Source organism: Fonsecaea monophora (genome assembly GCF_001642475.1).
Source record: "Fonsecaea monophora strain CBS 269.37 chromosome Unknown Scaff42, whole genome shotgun sequence".
Taxonomy (NCBI): Eukaryota; Fungi; Ascomycota; class Eurotiomycetes; order Chaetothyriales; family Herpotrichiellaceae; genus Fonsecaea; species Fonsecaea monophora.
Genome location: NW_019173973.1, coordinates 65,534 through 84,007, shown reverse-complemented (window position 1 = coordinate 84,007; position 18,474 = coordinate 65,534). Strand labels below are relative to the sequence as shown.

Genomic DNA, 18,474 nt, shown 5'->3' with positions numbered 1-18,474 from the left:
GCCAAGGTTGCCGGACTCGGGGCACCGTGAACACCCGTCCAGTTGGGTGGAGTGTCAAGACGACAGATTGGATCATTCAAGAGGGAGCATCTCTCCGGCTTCTGGGCAGCTGAAAAGCCTTGCTGTTCTCAATCACGCTTCAAGACGTCTCTCGTATTCAACTCTTCCGATTATCCCGTATGGAAGGAACTAGGGATTTCAAATCCAGTGAGGGCGCAGATAAGGGAGGAGCGGCGACACCAACTGATCACACCACAGGGCAAATGGATGAAATTTTGAGAGGCAGTGTTGCTCGCCCTGGAGACGCATGTGACATGTAACGGAGGGCCAATCAGACTATCTAGCAAGGCTGAAGTGTGTTCTCAGTAAAGAGAGATAGAACTTGCCTGTGCCTACCTGATGGACATGGGAGAAAATGTCGTGAGAGATGGCAAAGTAGAGACGATTTTTGGGACGTTCTCGGATTGAGAAGGTTCTCTTGACATATCAATGTCAGAACTAGAATTATGTAACAAGCGCATCGTACACACATAATATCATCAAGTGCAAACAGATGCTAATGAGGCTGTGAGTGGCACTGAGTGGCATAGTTTCTCGATGCAGAGGCCCTCACCACAACTCCTTCTCGGCGCACTTTCCTCAAAACTCAATGCACCTCCTGCGTTTGTGTCAACGCGATTCAAGACACCGTCGACTTGAATTCCACTTCCAAAAACAACCCTTGGTGGCTTCAAAAGGGACTCGTTCATATTTTCTCAGCTTTGACCATCAATCGATTCTCGATTCTCATCTATAACTTCAGGGGTATTGTTCACATGCTCCTGTGAACCTGAGCGACACCTCTCCTCTATCTGACTCTGAAAAATGGACACCAAAGATACGCCTTTCCCTCCAGCAGGCGATCTCCCCCTTCATCGAAACGCGCCCCTTGCGCCCACACAAGAGCTTGCCTACCGCAAGAAATGTATCGAGCTCAAGCGGCGGCTCGCCGAGATCGAGAGCAACAATGATGCTACCCGAAAGAGAATTATCCAAGAAACGGAGCACGTCCAGAAGATGCGCCTGCTCCGCGCCATCCTTCTCAACCACCTGCAGGACATTATGACTGCTCCAGCCAAGAAGTTGACCCCCGAACAACTCGATAAGATTGGAGTTCTGGCAAATGGCAACGGTAGTCTGGCCGAGCTGGCCGGGAGCAGCGTGGCACCTGAGTTGCAACGCAAGAGACCTGATGGGGAAGGTTTACTGGACGACAGCTCCGAAGCGAGTGATGAAGATGAACCCGAGGTTAGGAAGCCCTTTGCTCTCCATGGCAGACGCTTACCCGACACAGCCCGTCGAGCGACCTGAGCGACGGAGGAGAACCAACAACACGTACCGAGAGGCTATCATGAACACGACCACCCCTGGAGAGGCCGCACCGAACATGTATCAACAAACCACGTTGCCCAACCTTGCTCCCGCGAGCTCTTTCTCCCCAGTCCCTCCTCACGATCCCGCTACACTTACCTCGTCCTTCCGCATCAACTCCTCCACTCCACAAGCACCTGCAAATCCTGCATCCCAGCAACAATTTCCTGACGCGTCATATCCGCAATCATCTCCTATTCCAGGCGACCAGCACCTGCCAGTACCCTACGAGTCGCCGAGTCAGCAACGACCACCAAGCATACCCGCTGCACCAGAAGTCGGTGCGAACGGTGTTGCGCGCTCATCAGGAGCACCGGGACGCCCAGAACGACCAGAAGCACCCTATGTGCAATTTACAATGCACATGAGACCACAGTTAGAAGCTGATGATTACCCTCCTGAGCAAATTCCTGCTCGTATCCAGGCAGAATGGGATGGCCTTAGTGCGGACAACAGGAAGTTGTGGGACGACCGCTATGAAGACCAGATGAAAGAATATACGGTCGCTATGGATGCTTGGAAGCGTGCTAGTAGGAGAGAGCCATCAGGCAGTGGATTTTCCTCCAACTCATAGAGTGAGCCCGACACAACAATCGATTGCAACGATCAAAGCACGTCGCTTTAACAGCCACCAATTCACCAGTCGCCATGGAGATACTAATGTTTTTGACCATGACTATACGACCCCACAGCCTACACCAAGGCAAGTCGTGTCCAGTCCTTCAGTGTTCGACCGAGCATCACCTCAAATTTGCAAAAGGTGTCAGCATGTATCTCCATGGCTGGACTTTGCGATTGAGGGTTTACCCGCATCCGCATCAGACATCACCCTTGCGCTTATCGCGGACGAAATGTCAGACTTGCGACAGCTGGTCCAGGTTACATGGCAGACAACGTTGAAATGACACAGCATACTGAAACACGGTTGGACGACAGCTCATCGCATCATCACGTTGAGAGCTTCCCATTGCCCCATCTCATGAATATTGTTCCGTTGGCGCAGCCATCGATGGGCTTGATCCTGCAAGGACTAACAGACAATTGAACTCTACCGAATGCTAGCCGTTAATCCCTAACGTGGTCTAGACGGAACGAGCCACCCTTCCGAGAGCACTCAACAAAACATCAATGACTGCGAATAAAAGATCAGACTCCGTATTCGCCACTATTCACTCATCGAGATTTCTGTATGGGTTAATACTGCATATCAGGAAATCATCCTATTCAGCTGTTGCAGCATTGGTTTGGTTCTCAATTCTGATGCCAATACTGGGCACAGGGCAGAAAAGGGGTCCAGGAATGTAGTCAAAGTCATGAATGCTCTCTCTGGCTTAGTGATAGACTTCTGGTGCTTTTTTTGTTAGGAGGATGGTCGTGACGGAAGAGGAGATGGCAGTGATGCATGTTTTGCTTTTGATATCAACCATATGGCAACACTAACTGCTATCTGGTCCACACCGAAGCTGACACGTGCCTGAATTCTGGTGGCACGGCGCTTTGAAGAATTACCCAACTGGATTCAGGATGCTCGGGTGCGCGTGGAACACATTAGTGTATATCATGGGTGAATGAGGAAACAATATCACTCCGTGCAGCGAGCGAACTACAATAGAGTCTGCACTATTTTTGGTTGCCACGGTTCATTTGTTTTTTGCCTCTTTGTAGCATCTGAGCCTCGCAGAGCTGAGAGGGCCATCTATCTGGGCATTCAATCCTCGACGCTTTTTCACCAAACAAAGTCTCCTGTCTGCCACCCTCCCTTACATGTTGACGCGTCTTCCTTCTCTCGCCTCTGCGCTGAGCCATCCGCATGTCCCATCCCAGTCCCAGTCCTGTGTTGAGGCGCCCTGCCGATGTGCTAAACCATTACGGGCGTTCCATACACAGACAAGTACTGACTGTAAGCTCTGTGGCGATCGCGCTCGACAACGTCCAACGCCACTGACACAGGCAGGTGAGGTATTCCCGGCTTTCCAAGATTTCGCTCATGGCAGTCGTCGGAATGAGTTCGTGACTCCCGTGGCGGCGCGTACCGGGCATAAAAGCGGGTTGCTCGTCGTGATACCATCTTCTCGAGACGCTCGTTCGCCCATGGCACGCATGGATTTGGTTGTCTCCATGCTTTTTGTTCTTTCATCAAATCAACTCTAAAAAAAACCATTATTCATTCCCCTTTCTTTCCTTTTGCCTCTACCTGTTTTCTACCCCTCAATCTTCGTCCCAGTTCGGATTGGGCCCTGGTGGCTTGGGCCCTCCAGCTTGCCGCGCGACGATGATTTGATCAACGCTCAGAACTGTTCTCGCCGCTTCCGTGGCAAGTCGAATCGCCCACGACTTGGTCACCATCAGGTCCAGGATGCCTTCTTCCAGGGCATCCAGCACACCGGATGGGTCGCTGACTTCCAGGTCGATACCCGTTGTCCAGTAAGGTTCTTCCGATTCATCAGATCCGGCAGAGTCGTCGGAATCGTCGTTCTCCTCGTCATCTTCGTCGTCGTCGTCGCTTTCATCTTGTTCGCCATTTGCTTGTTTCCGGCGTTTCACCTCCTCGCTGGATCCTACTCGGCGTTGGTGGGCTGTGTACAACCTTGCTACCACTTCTGTCGCATCCAGTCCGGCACTCTCTGCCAACGTTCTCGGGATGACCTCGAACGCCTCCGCATATTTTCTGATGGCGTACTGCGGTAAGCCTGGCGTCTTGTCTGCGAAATGGCTGATTCTCTCCACAAGTTGCATTTCCGTTGCACCCGCGCCTGGAACAAGTCGAGGATCTTTTGTTACCGCTTTTATAACGTTGACACCGTCATCAATTGCGCGTTCCACATCGTCGAGATGGTTTTGAGTTGCGCCTCTCAGCACGATGGTCGCTGTACGTGTCGTCGCTGTCTCAGACTCTTGGCGGAAGACGGTTACTCTGTCACCACCGATTTCAGTGGTCTCGACGACATCGATGCTGCCCATTTCATCGGGCATGGGCGCTCCAAGGCGAGCCAAAGGAGTGGCGTTACACACGCTGCAGAGGCGTCGAAGTTCAAACTTCGACATAATTTTGACAACGAGGATACCCATTCGATTCAAGTAGTGCATAGCCAGTTCCCCCACGGTCGCGCCTGCAACGCACACGCGAACTCCCGTATCGTAGATTTCTCGAATGGCGCTTTCAAGCTGGGCTTCCTCGCCTTTGGAGAAGGCCATCATTTCCTTTGCGTTTTTCAGCAGAACGGTTCCTTTTGTTTCTGTTTGGGAGATGTCGATCGGGCATGAGAACACGGCAACTTTCGCCTTTTTCGCTCGCTTCACCAGACCTTCCGGTTCGCGGCCAAAGACCATGCCTTTGACGACTTGGGAAGAAGCGAGGTCTCCGCCCATGATCTTCACTACGCGAATATTGTCGACATTGAAATTTGCCGGATTCTTGGGTAGCACGGCCAGCACAGCCTGGGCAATCAACTGCGAAATAAGATCCTCGGAGCCAGATTGCTTTGAAGCAACGACAGTGCGAAGGGCTTTGCTGAGCTCGGCGGCGGACCGAACATCAGAGACGGTGTCAACTTCCAAGTCTATTGGCCCAGTGTCAGTATTTCGCTCTTGAGAGGATAACGGGTAGTGCCCTGGTACCTTCTAAGCATTTCAGAGCATAGGCCTGTGCCTTTTCATACCCAGACACGATATCGCTTGTTTTAAGACCCATTCGTATTAATTCCTCGGCTTTCTTGAGCAGCTCTCCAGCCAGAATAATGACCATGTTTGTGCCGTCTCCCATCTCCGCCTCTTGTTGTTGACTGGCCATGACCAGTAATTTTGCGGCGGGGTGCACAACGTCTAGTTCACGAAGGATGGTTGCAGCGTCGGAAGTCAGAATCATCTTGGACAGATGATTAATGACAATTTTGTTGCGGCCATATGGACCGAGTGAGGTTTGAACGGTCTGGGCAATTGTTCTGCACGCATCGATCTGTAAAGACGAGTTAGAACATGAGTGGCCTGAGGGGTTGAGAGACGACATACATTTCGTATCACGGCACCATCCTCAGCGTCATAGCTGTTGTAGCCAGGCTTGAACAGCCCCGACTGGGAGGCTTGGGGTATAGCTAGAGACATCGCGGTGACCGGTGAGCAAAAAGTCGAGAAGATGTCGACTGGAGGGAGGGGATGAAATCCGTGACAAAAATTATTGACGTTGCCCCAAGGCTGAACGTCAGCCTTGCCAAGCCGGTCACGTACTTCGTCCTCGTAAAGTGAGTGCCCGCCATGTCTTCAACCTAGTCAATGTTGACGTTTATGGGTGGCTACCTAGGTATGCTGGTGCTGTCACGATAATGAGTACCTACGGAAGCGCGGAAGAGTCTTCAAAACTTCACAAGCATGGCAGGACCACCCGCCGACAGCAATGGATCTCACCTTGACTTGATGTCTGCGGAGGACGGTGATATCTCTTCAAGGTACTGTACTCAAAAAGAGGCGCATGACTTTGCTGATCTCTGGGGGCTAGACTGCCCGATACTCCCGACTCAGAATCACCGGCTCGCCCTATAGACCCTTCTCCCCTCCCATCACCGCATGCGAACAAGACACCCTCGACAGTAACAACTCTGAGGCTCCCTGTGAACGGGGAGGCATTTGAGACCAGCACCACCATTGAAGGAGGCGGTTCTCACAATCCTGAACACATCGGCCAGAAAGATGATGGCCCACTTGATTGGTACGTGGAGGGGCCAGGCAGGCGAGTGGGCTACGACGACCTGACTGCAATCGATTGGATCTATGAGTATACAAAAGAGCGGCAACGACTGAGAAAGTTCCTGGCACATGATACGGGCCTTGTTGGAAACTTGAGGCAATTACTTGACGCCAGTCACGTTTGGTTCGTCCTCGTCGCAAGTGGAATCTCGGTGGGTTGCGTCGCAGCTTTCGTCAACATCGCCTCAGACTGGCTGGGCGATATCAAGACAGGTTACTGCAAGAAAGGAATTGGCGGAGGCGATTTCTATCTCAACAAACAATTCTGCTGTTGGGGTCATGATGAATTCACTCAATGTCAGGATTGGACACCATGGCCTGCAGCATTGGGTATCAGAGCAAAGGCGGGCCAGTTCATTATGGGCTACATTTTTTTCATTGTCTTTTCTACACTTTTTGCCGTCTCAGCCGCGGTCCTTGTCAAACACTATTCGGTCTATGCCCAACACAGTGGCATACCGGAAATCAAGACCGTCCTGGGAGGATTCGTCATCAGAAGATTTCTCGGCACATGGACTCTGATCACAAAGTCCTTTGGTTTGGTGGGTTCATCGATAGATCTGTTGGTATTTGACCTGACATCGCACAGATCCTTGCAGTTTCTTCGGGCATGTGGCTTGGAAAAGAAGGCCCATTCGTCCACCTGGCTTGCTGCTGTGCCAATCTCATCATGAAGCCATTTGAGTCGCTGAGCCAGAACGAAGCTCGAAAGCGAGAAGTTCTTTCCGCCGCAGCTGCATCTGGTATCTCAGTTGCCTTTGGCGCGCCAATCGGTGGTGTGCTGTTTTCACTTGAACAGCTCTCATATTACTTCCCGGACAAGACTATGTGGCAATCGTTTGTCTGCGCGATGGTGGCAGCAGTCACGCTTCAAGCGTTGAATCCTTTCCATACTGGCAAAATCGTCCTCTATCAAGTCACCTACACGATTAGGTGGCACAGCTTTGAACTTGCGCCATTCATTGTCCTCGGAGTCATCGGCGGAGTATATGGTGGCTTGTTCATCAAACTAAACATGTTCGTGGCAAGACTGCGTAAATCTACAAACTATCCGTTTCACAACAAGCCGCTTCTCGAAATACTTGTTGTCTCCGCCCTCTCTGCCGTCATCAACTACCCGAACCTCTTCATGCGGGCTCAGTTGTCTGAATTGGTGTACTATCTGTTTGCAGAGTGTGCGACTATCGGGAACAACGATATTTTCGGTCTCTGTCGTGCCACAACTGCAGGGGCTCTGTCTATGGCATGGCTCTTGGTCGCGGCCTCATTACTGGGTTTCTTGCTTGCGAGCATTACATTCGGATTGCGAATTCCGGCAGGGATCATTCTGCCCTCGCTGGCCATTGGCGCGCTTTATGGGAGAACACTGGGTGTGTTTGTTGAGCTGATACAAAAACACTTCTCGACGTCGTTCTTGTTCGCTGCCTGCGAACCTGATGTTGCCTGCGTTATTCCCGGCACATATGCCATCGTGGGTGCTGCTTCAGCACTGGCCGGGGTTACAAGGATGACCGTTTCGATTGTTGTGATCGTATTCGAGCTAACAGGTGCCCTTACTTACGTTTTGCCAATCATGATTGCGGTCATGCTTGCCAAATGGATTGGAGATGTCTTTTCGCCACGAGGCATCTACGAGTCTTGGATTCAATTCAACGAGTATCCATATCTCGAAAACAAGGACGATGCAACGGTGCCTCATGTTCTTGTTTCGAGTCTCATGACAAGAGTGGAGGAAATGAAGTGCCTAGATGCCAACAGGTCTTATACTGTCGGAAGTCTACAAAAGATCCTCCGAAGCACATCTTATCGCGGGTTCCCGGTGGTTGCGTTCAGAAAGCCAGCAGGTGATGTCGCTGAGACAGGTGCAAATCGACACTACCCACGCGAGAACACTCTTCTAGGCTACATCTCTCGAGTCGAGCTGGCCTTTGCACTGGAGCGGATGACGCATCCCGGTAGCCACCAGTCCAGACTCGAAGCTGAAACGGTTGTTGATTCAAGAACCCTGTGTTATTTTACCTACCACCCCGACATTGCTTTGGGTACTGGGATCGACTTGCGGCCGTGGATGGACCAGACGCCTATCACGTTGAATGCGAACAGCTCCCTTCAACTCGCGGTGCACATGTTCCAGAAACTTGGGCTTCGATACCTCCTTTTTGTTGAGCGTGGCGCATTCAGAGGCATGCTCACCAAAAAGGACGTTTGGTGGATACTGTCCGCATCTGCAGATGGACGCAAGGCTGGAGTGTTTGTCGCCGATGCAGAAGCTGTTCGAGACTCTGTTCTGGAGGACGAAGAGGCCGCGGAAGCCAGAGGCCTCCTTCAAGCAGACTCAGGTGATCCAGATCATCAAAGACTGCCGACTTAATCAAACTTCCATTTACCAGAGTCTGGACCTTGCCCTTTTTTTTACCTTTTTCTTAGGAACATACCAGAAGCCATGGCATTGAGCACCTAAATTTCCCAAGGTCTGAATGTTCGGGTCTACGGAAGTTTTCTCCCGGCAGAAACTCAACAGGGAACTCGGTGGTCGACGCGGGATCCTCACTGATTATTACCCATAACTGCCACCAGCAGCAAGCCAAAAAAAAAAGGGGGCTATGCTGTTTCAGCAGTCCAGTCCAACGCATCTATCTGTCTCTGCCATGAAGCCATAGGACAACTTCCCCCTTGCATAATCTCCCGAAAAGTCAGAAGCAAACTCTCTTGTACACACAAACTTACAAGGACGTACAAATTCTGTCGGTAAACTGCGGTGATCCATAGAAAACCCAGAGGGAAAGGCCCAGAAGCCCAGCTGATCATCCGCTCTCTAGAAGGTCTGGAATATCGCTTAGAAAGACATTGGCCCATGCCACCTCTGGCGTGTCTCTAGCAACTCCTTTAGGTTATGGTTTGGCGAACTTTAAGGCTCTACAGCAGGACTACCACGAGGCGAAGACGCAATATATTGGTGTCTTTGGCCACAGCACCAGGAGCAAACTCGTCATTGGTCCTGGGTCACAACTGGGGCCCTGCTTGCCCACGGGAAATACAGGGGACGATAAGGCGAGGGAGCTGAGCCGAGCCTCGCGCGTTACCTATGCTCCCTCCTGATGATCCCCTTTCCCGTAACCGAAATGATCAGCAACAACGTGTCAATTCACATGGCCTCAAGCAACGAGGCATGCCGGATTGGCAGTTCAATGCGCGTTGCACCGATAATGATAAACTAATGCACACACAGTACACCAATCCCCTCTGAGTACAACTAAGGACGCGTTGATACTGCTAAACGTCTGCAATCATCACTTAGCTTGCTCTGGTTTCAAACTCAGGCCCTGCGAAGTCGGGCACGCCGCGGTGGTCGTGAGGCGCCGAGTCGACTACTTGGAGAAGATGGTGAAGATTTCGAATCTTTTGCGAAGCGGCGACCAATACGGGGCATGATTTGCGTGCGCCACGAGGTGCTAAGCGAACATCCACTTGTTCTCTGGTGGGAACGAGCACGGCTCGGGGATCAACACTGAACCTCAATGGTGCCAGAAGCAAGCTCTCTGCTGCTTTTTCCAGTAATCCTTCACCGGCAGCTAAGATGATCTTACGGACGCGTACCTGCTGAATCGGTCTTGACTCTTGAATCTCAAGTCTCACTTCCCGCACAGATGCCGCCATGGTTCGTCTCGGGTGTCCTCCGTAGAGATGACACAGCCTTTATCCGACTCGACGAAATCTCCAAGCGACACCACCAACACCTTGGAAATGAGTTAGCTGATCAATAATGCCAGCTCTTCCATTGCGCGGGAGTCGGAGTTCCTGCCTAGTCAAAGCGATTACCCACCTCTTTTGTTGACCAGGGCAGGACAAGTATGTACGATCTACTCGGGATGTTCTAACAGACTGGCAGACTGGCAGACTCGGTTTCTCAAACGAGCTTCAATAGCTTCAGGGGCAGACGGCTGAGCCCTACCTACAGCCGAAGCAATATTCTACAGTCTATCGATCGATCTGGTGAGGATGACCTCGGCTCCAATATTCATGCCCAAATGGACGCGATATCGATTTTACTCGTAGATGCCAGTCCTCACTCAGATTGGCAACCGCCGTTTCTGGTTACATCACTACAATTGGGAGCCATTTCTCTCCGTCAGTGTCGATCTCTGTGGTTTTTGACGTACAATGGTCATAATGGTGTAGATAGCGAGTGCGATCAAGGAAGCTCGTTGCAAATCATTGGTGCTGATGGAAAAACTCTCAACAGGCTCCACGCCCCTCCACTCTAGCACGTTGCTTCAGCTGCAACACGTTTTTTTGGTTATTACCAGGTACATGCCTAGGGGACGTTGTACCACCTGGAATGTCACTGGGCCTGGGAGTTACGGACAAGAAATTCCTAGTCAATGGACCCAAATCTGCGGACCCAAGGCGAAGCATAATGCCCACTACTGATGCAGGAAAATGGGGGTTTTCCTTTGAAGCCAGAGAAATCCGTGCACGAGCAGCGAGGTGGGAGCACTCTAGACGAACCAGCGACATGGCCCAGTACGAGAAAGTCCTGCACGGCAACGATGACGATAGCGAAAGGTCCTCAAAAGTCATAATTGTTGCAGTTGTGAGGCTCCTCAGCAAGTTCAAAATAATAGAAAACCCGACACTCGTATGGCTTGTGCCAACGAGGAGATTGGACAGAATGGCCAAACTGGAATGACCATGGTCCTTCTTTGCAGGGTATACCGGTGCTTTGGATTGGTCACCAAACCCTTGGAGTTTGGGTGCCTGTGGCCGCGAAACCCAACAGCAAATCCGAAATGTGGGAGCTGATCAACAAGCTGCTGATCCTTGCCGCGAACGAACCCAAACCATGAAGACTTTGAGAAGTGAGGCTTCTGCAATCAACAGGTCTGATAGGAGTACAAGCGCCACAATCTCACCCCTGGCTGCTCAAGCATGTGGATATCTATCTGTACGAATGATGACGGCTGTGGAAGCAGTGAACAGAGTGGTACCTAACAGTACTCACATGTACCTACCGAGTACTCGGTACAGTACGTGCGATACTCCAGCCACCTCCAAGTCCTCGGTATGAATCGACGATCAAGGGGTCAGAGCTGCCCTGAGTACAACTTGTCGCTGGGAAAAGTCATGCCACCCATCTCGCTTACAGGTACAACGAGACTGGTGTACGTGCACTCTGAAACGAACTGTTTAGATGCTAGAATTCTATCCAACAATGCCGGCAGTTTGAGGGGATCAAGCCCTTTACCCTAGTCTCTCGCTTGGGGGGCTTGGAATTGGGGAATCTGATGAAAACCTACTAGGTAAATATCTTGGTTGCTAGTCACTTCCCCGGGCCCCCTAACCCTGGCTTGAGCAGCACCAATAGCGAAGAGGGTTTGGAAGCCTGAGCCATGGAAGGGAGCCTACTGAACGGTGCTCTAACTACTCGTATACCGAGCACTCAACTGTATCACCTTTACCTGGAGCTTTCGAGTATTCCGTGCCCGGTACATTGATTTAGTGGTACGTAATGTGCTGACAGTGGCAATATAGTCAACTCACATGCTTCAAGCGGCTGGTCTTGCCTATTTACGTACTATCACTCTGGTTGTACTCGACTATTGGACGCAATCGTCGACAGACGACGTCAGACCGTTGGATCCTTCTGCACACTGTGAACCATGCTGTCGAACACAAGGGTGATCTACGCCACATGACGACGTTCTCGACGACCATCGCAAAATCAGTTGAGCTCGAGGGCGAACTGTCGTTGGCATGGCCTTTGCGATGGATGCCCTAAAATCAACAATCTGCTACTGGACACACCACCAGCATGGCCATAGGCAAATAATAGTAATAAGTCGGTACCTGAAGCAGCCCGATGCTTTGGGGAAAATCCCTTGGTGCAGGGATCCATCAGTCGGGTCTTTTTTACCCATCACTCTCTGGGTGTCGTGGGGCGAATGTGGCTGGTTGTGCCCTTCTTTGGTGTCTGGACTTTTCATGCAGGTTCCCATGTCACTGGCACCTTTTTCGACAGGGCTACCCTGTTTCGCCTATGAAGACTGTGCCGGGTGTCTCCTGAATGATGCCAGTGGATGAATGTTGAGGAAACAAGCCACCCTTTCCCCTGGGCAGCTTGCAGTGGCTTCCCGCCGTTTGTTTGTCCTTGTGGATGACGGCATGATGACACAGAGCCAGACATCGCTAGTGTATACGACGCAGAATCATACTCCCGAGAACAGAGAGGGCCATCAAGGCGAACATGATCAAGTTGCTGGATGGACTCGATACAAGTCTCCGGCCAGTTTGCCAGGTGTTATTCGAAACATAACCAAGGCAACCAGCACCGTATCGTCCAATTTGGGGAAGTCCATGTGATCTACGATATTTTGGTCTTCTTTCCAGGAGGCGGTATCGAGACATGTTCCATTTGGGGAGCGGGCCCATCTTTGATCTGCCTTAATGCTGCCTTTTTGCTCTTCCGTGTGCAGCAGAAAGAGGGAATTGAGGTACCTACACCCGAGCAAAGCCATCGCTAACATTCTGCAAGTCAAGGTCTAGCTCTGTCGATCACTTACTCCAGAGGTCCAGGTATGCACATTGCCTAGGTACATACTCGTACATATGTATATACGTACATAGGTGCAAATGGAACGTGGTTTGAGATCATATTAGCTTTCGTTACGACACCGGGAAATTTCGATAAACCCAGGAAGGATTGATACCCAGGCACCCCCCAAGGGTTTTTCTTTTTGGCTTCACCATGCTCCACCAGCCTGCCTAGAAGGCGTCTTGCCATTTGTTGGCCAGCATGGTCGACCGTTGAACGAAAAGGTGTGGTACCTTACATTTGACAAAGTCCATTGTTCCCGAGTCCAGAAGGCATGCGGCAAGGATTTCCTGGTCTTGTCTGTCGTCTACCCGTTGGCCCCCGTTGCCAATGCCATTGCCAATGTCACCAAAAGGCAAAAGGGCCACAACGTCGGTGCCTGGCCCTGTACTCGGGACTGTATACCTCCAGACCCAGGAGTTCTGGGAGTTCTGGACCTCGTACCTATGCCGAGTCAGTCCCTCATGTCACAGTGTTTCCGAACTCTCCTTTGGAACTATCACGGGGGTTGTCCGTGACGTGTGAGTTCCTTGCCCCATGGGTCCTTTGACGGGAGCCACAGAGCTGTCAAAGAACGGAGGCTGCCCAGGCTCGAGTTCCGACGCGTTTGTTCCTGGGGGAAGGAAGGTCTTGAAGGGCTCCAGAGTTGAAGGGAAAGGCCCGGAAGTGCCCAGCTTGAGACCCTCAAGCAAACGTTGGTGGACATTTCCCTGACCCCTTGATTCTTTACCGAGCAAGGAAAGCCTGGACGCAGATCACTACCACTACTACTGCAACCCGGCGCCCCCAGAGAAAAGGCTCGAATGGGCAGCCAGTCTGAGACGTGAAATCGCCCCGCAGCGGTCGGAATACCATGCAGCACGAGCATCTGGTGGTATCCTCCGACGAGCCCTCGCAGCGTTTGCAGGAGCCTCTGGTTTCTTGAACTAAAAGGCGCCTAATGCCGGCTCTTCGGCGCCGGCTACCTGTCTTTCCTACAGTGGCATGGTTCCAGGCGCTCGGTGCAACACCATCTCCATGCCCGGGCCTCGTACGGAGCACGGAGCCTGCCAGAGCACCCCTCCCTGACCTCTCTCGCTCTCGACCCACGGGCGTTGAGATTCTCCACCCGCTGCACGGGTGCAAAAGGGCCTCCCCCTGGTGCCCCCAGACTGGCCAAACCTGTCATTACATGACATCCGCCGTCCCAGAAGCAAGGCTCCACACAGCGTTGCGCCATGGGACTCCCCCACCGCGCCGGTGCGACTGGTCGGAATCGATCGCGCCTCATGGTCTCAAATGCTAAGGTGCTCGTGGTCAATGATGAGAGTCGTCCCCACAGAGTCGGTTTGACCTTGTCGGAGAGAAAAGTAAGTGCAGCAAATCCACCAATTTGCAAGCTACTTCCACTCCAGTCTCCTCCCCCCAAGAAGCATCCAAGTGCAATACTATACTCTTTAGCCATTGTAACCCCCCTCAGGATTCCATTCTGATATCCCCGTCTCTCGGGTGTCCACTGAGGAAAACAAAATTGAGAGGCCCTCCACGTGGTAACCGATCTCCCCTAGTTCTCTCAGGATCTTCTTTCTTGATGAAATTGGTTTGACGCTAGAGGGAGAGCACTGCCAGTCGGGCATCTCTTTCCATGACCAAACACAACCGTTCCTACTCCAGCGCCGAGGTGTCGAGAGAGACCACCGAAAACCTCTACGAGTTGGGACTGCTCAGTCGTCCTCGATCAAGGTCTCGGACGAGCACAAACCATTCGAAACCGGCCCACAGTAAGACCTCCAGCAACATTCCTTTTTTTTGCGGCCGGGATTCCCCTTCTCCAGCGTTGTTGCCACAGATCATTTCTGCTCCAGCAAGACACACACGGCAAGGATAAGGGAGAAGAAAACTGACTCATGGTTTTGTACTTCCCAGACCAGGTCTCGCGAGCCCGCCACGACGGGTATCCTCCTCGCGTGGCCTCCTCACTGGGCGGTGCTTCGCATAACTCGACCTACAAACAATCCAGCATCTCCTCTGGCACCTTGGGCAGGCCGCATACCCCGAACGATCATCGTCCGCGTACGAGGGACCAACGCCCGCCTCCTTCCCCCACGACAAGCGTCCCAGGAGCTGGGCATCCCATGGCCGGCATGCTCGACTCGGACCGCTCACGTTCACGACGAGAAAGGACGTTTGTTGGAGGGGAATGCGCCGCTTGCGAAGAGCTTTTGGAGCATACATTGAGGGGCGAGAGGGTTTTACAATTTTCCTGTGGCCATGTCGCTCACGAGGCTTGCTTTTACGAATACATCCGCGACTCGGACTCCCAGTACTGCCCGACATGCGATGCCCCCTTGAGCCTGGATTCCTTCCGGGGAGGCAGCATCCTGGATTTGAGTAGGTTTCCCTCTCTCTCCCGTCTGCAAATCTCACTCCTAATTCAAATTCACAGCCAAATTGAGTAATATGGTTCGAGCGGTCGCTTCCAAAGACGTATCTTCGCCGCGGAGTTCACAAAATACACCCATGCCCTGGGAGGCCAGCCGACAAGTGGTCCAAGATGACTCCTACAGCTCACAAGGAATGAGTGAGAGACTCAGCCGCGAGAACACCAACCGAGATAGTCGAGACAGCCAAAGAATGCGCATCGAACGCCTCGGCATTGGTCATGGCCCTCACGGATCGCAAACTCATTCACGCAACGACAGTGGCAATGCTTCCTCGACTGATTACACCAATGACCATGCCGGTCACCCACGAAAGCATGATTACGATCTCCACGCCATGGAAACGACTGTCCCAGGAACTCAGATTAAAGATATCAAGCAACCCATCCCGGTTCCCACCGTTACCGTTCGCAGCGAGTATCCGACCTTGACTCGGTCGCGTCAGCAGCAGACCGTTACATGTTTAGTTACTATTGAAGTGCCCGAAGGTAAATTCCATGGCCCAATGGATGAAATGCAGAACACGCCCCCGGTCCCTCCGCTGCCCAGCGACTCTGGAGTCGGTATTCCCGCAATGCATAGGCATCAAGAAACTCAGCAGCCACCTCTCGCGTACGAACCTGCCGAAATCCTCGACGAAATCACCGAGGAGCTGAGGATGCGAGTGGATAACTGGCACGGGCTTGAGTTTCAGAGATTTGGCAAATTACGTCTGCACAGTGTTATCAGAGTTGGCAAGGACCGCCACTCGTGGCAAGAGCTTGAGTGTTACCTGTTTGGAGAGATGCTCATTTGCGTCAAGGAGAAGAAGAACGCCCAGCCTCCATTGATCACCGAGTCCGGCCGCAAACTGACGAGGTGTACCTTGAAAGGCTCTATTCTGATCAAGAAACACTTGCGACAGGTGCATGCATCTCCCGATGAGTGTATCTTGACGTTAAATCTGTCAGTGGCAGAGTTGCCAACCTTTCACCTTTTGTTCCAGGATCGCAACAAGCTGGAAATCTGGCAACGAGCATTACGAGACCTTCATGCCACCGAACCCTCTCCTCGCTTCAACCACGACTACGAACAAGATACCTCGGGCACGGATGAAGAAGAATACGGTCGCCAGAATCGAGCCGTTCGACGCGTGCCTTCTGTCGCGTCGTCTTACGGAGGGCCACGGTCGGCCACGACTGCGGCCACGGAATATTCCATGTCAAAGAACATGGTTGACAGGCGAGTCCCTCCGTCACTACATGTCCCGATCGATATTGTGGTTGTTATTCCCGTGTCATCTTCTATGCAAGGTCTGAAAATCACCTTGTTGAGAGACACACTGCGATTTCTCGTGCACAATTTGGGCGATCGAGATCGGATGGGTCTCGTTACCTTTGGTTCAAGTGGCGGAGGCGTTCCGGTGGTTGGAATGACGACCAAGACATGGGGTGGATGGAACAAAGTCCTCAACTCGATCCGCCCCGTTGGACAAAAGAGTTTGCGGGCGGATGTGGTTGATGGCGCCAATGTGGCAATGGACCTCCTGATGCAACGCAAGGCCGCAAATCCGATCTCGACCATCCTCCTGATCAGCGATTCCTCGACTTCCGAAATGGAAGGGGTGGACTTCGTTGTTCAGAGAGCCGAAGCTGCAAAGTATGTTCGCCGCTCGCCTTCATGTTGCTTCCTCTGCTAACTGTCAATAGGGTTGGTATCTACTCCTTCGGCCTTGGACTTACCCACAAGCCAGAAAGCATGCTGGAGCTATCGAACCGAACAAAAGCGTCGTATCTGTACGTCAAGGACTGGATGATGCTCCGCGAATGTGCTGGAGGTGTTCTAGGCGCTCTTCAGTCGATATCACACCAGAATGTGAAGCTCAAGCTCAAGCTGCCTGAAGGATCCCCTGCCAAATTTGTCAAAATCAACGGTGCCCTCCAGACGACCAAGAGAGCCACTGGTCGGGACGCTGAAGCAAGCTTGGGAGATCTTCATTTCGGCGACAAGCGCGATGTGTTGGTGCAGTTGGTGATTGATCCGGATACCTCGACCTCGGAGCCGGCGCCACAGGACGCTTGGGAGTCTATCGTGTCTGGGCTCGAAGCCCTAGGTGGTTCGCTTGATACCGATGACCAGAGGGTTCAGAGTGTGGAGGAACTGCCTCTGCTCCAGGCCGATCTCTCATTTGGCGACTTGCACCGCGAAGGCTCGATCGTACAACTACCCCGGCCCTCCCTGCTGACCATCACCATGCTGCCCTCGAACCGCCGCTCACGCCAGAATGGAAGGCCGCCGACACCTCCGATCCCTCCGCATCCCTCCATTGTCCAAAGGCGTATGGAGTTGTTGACGTCCGACATGTTAAGCCGCGCCCTCACTCTTGTCCAGCGTGGTCAGCACGAGCGTGCACACCATCTCCTAAACGAAACAAGGACCATTCTCAAAGGGCTAGGCAAAGGTGGTCTACCGCCACTACCTCCCGGCGCCACCCAACCATTGAATAAACGACATAGCCCACAATCCAAGGCAGGCAGCCCACGGGCCGCCACACCAGACCACGCCCGCGACCACAGCCCCCATTCCGACACCAGCACACCTATTCCGCGCTCAACCAATGTTGATCACACCATTATGAATGCTCTCGACGCCGACATCGAAGCTAGCCTGGAGTGGATCAACCATCCAGCCGTGTTCTCCCGCGACTCCCGCAAAGCCGTCCTCCAGGCAATCGGAGTCATCTCATCCCAACGAGCTTATACATTCAGAACTGCATCTGAATCTTTATGGGCAGAAAGAGTCACTGGAGTCAAGAGGCTCACGGAGCAGTCGAGAGAATGGAGGGAGACAGGCGACGACGCTCTGACTGAAGAGTAATATGAGGCCTTTTTACGACATGATTCTATGTACAAATTCCTCCCATATGTGCGTTGTACATTTTCGTCATTATGTTTGCTTGTTCGGAAGGTCAGCGAAAGAAAGAATGAACCCTCTCTCTGTGTCTTCTGGCGAAGGAACTTTTGCCACAGCACTTGAAAAGTTTGAGCGGTTCGTATGTGTTTTATTTTTTTGGAACATTTATACCCAAATGTAACAGAAGCGGCTTGATGACAGCACTCGAAGCGACATTTCTATAGATTACGCCTTGCTCGGTGCATAGTGGCATATAGTATTGCGTCGAATCTATCGACCTTGACATGGTATTTATTCTTGTTTAAACTAATAATATCAAATCAGGCATGGAAATGTACCGAGTATTTTGATATTGTATCTTGATCTTTGTAGTTGCCATCCTCGACTGCTGATTGGTCGATGCAGGGTTCAGCCTTGTTC

General features: G+C 52.1%; 5 protein-coding genes across 5 annotated transcripts; 3 read left to right on the top strand and 2 right to left on the bottom strand.

Moving 5' to 3' along the window:
* Positions 1–864: 864 nt before the first annotated feature.
* Positions 865–1,984, top strand: AYO21_06190 (hypothetical protein; the record flags this gene model as incomplete). The annotated part of the gene is made up of 2 exons (XM_022656153.1): positions 865–1,287; positions 1,334–1,984. The coding sequence occupies 2 exons, from the start codon at positions 865–867 to the stop codon at positions 1,982–1,984; spliced, it is 1,074 nt and encodes a 357-aa protein (XP_022511498.1).
* A 1,634-nt stretch (positions 1,985–3,618) lies between these two features.
* Positions 3,619–5,511, bottom strand: AYO21_06189 (hypothetical protein; the record flags this gene model as incomplete). Its single annotated transcript, XM_022656152.1, has 3 exons — positions 3,619–4,970; positions 5,029–5,365; positions 5,419–5,511. 3 exons carry the CDS (start codon positions 5,509–5,511, stop codon positions 3,619–3,621), a joined length of 1,782 nt encoding a protein of 593 aa, XP_022511497.1.
* Positions 5,512–5,775: 264 nt separating this feature from the next.
* On the top strand, positions 5,776–8,521 carry AYO21_06188 (hypothetical protein; the record flags this gene model as incomplete). Its single annotated transcript, XM_022656151.1, has 3 exons — positions 5,776–5,852; positions 5,903–6,692; positions 6,740–8,521. 3 exons carry the CDS (start codon positions 5,776–5,778, stop codon positions 8,519–8,521), a joined length of 2,649 nt encoding a protein of 882 aa, XP_022511496.1.
* A 923-nt stretch (positions 8,522–9,444) lies between these two features.
* Positions 9,445–9,807, bottom strand: AYO21_06187 (hypothetical protein; the record flags this gene model as incomplete). Its single annotated transcript, XM_022656150.1, has 1 exon — positions 9,445–9,807. One exon carries the CDS (start codon positions 9,805–9,807, stop codon positions 9,445–9,447), a length of 363 nt encoding a protein of 120 aa, XP_022511495.1.
* Positions 9,808–14,856: 5,049 nt separating this feature from the next.
* On the top strand, positions 14,857–18,018 carry AYO21_06186 (hypothetical protein; the record flags this gene model as incomplete). The annotated part of the gene is made up of 3 exons (XM_022656149.1): positions 14,857–15,112; positions 15,168–16,800; positions 16,851–18,018. The coding sequence occupies 3 exons, from the start codon at positions 14,857–14,859 to the stop codon at positions 18,016–18,018; spliced, it is 3,057 nt and encodes a 1,018-aa protein (XP_022511494.1).
* Between the last annotated feature and the right edge of the window lie 456 nt (positions 18,019–18,474).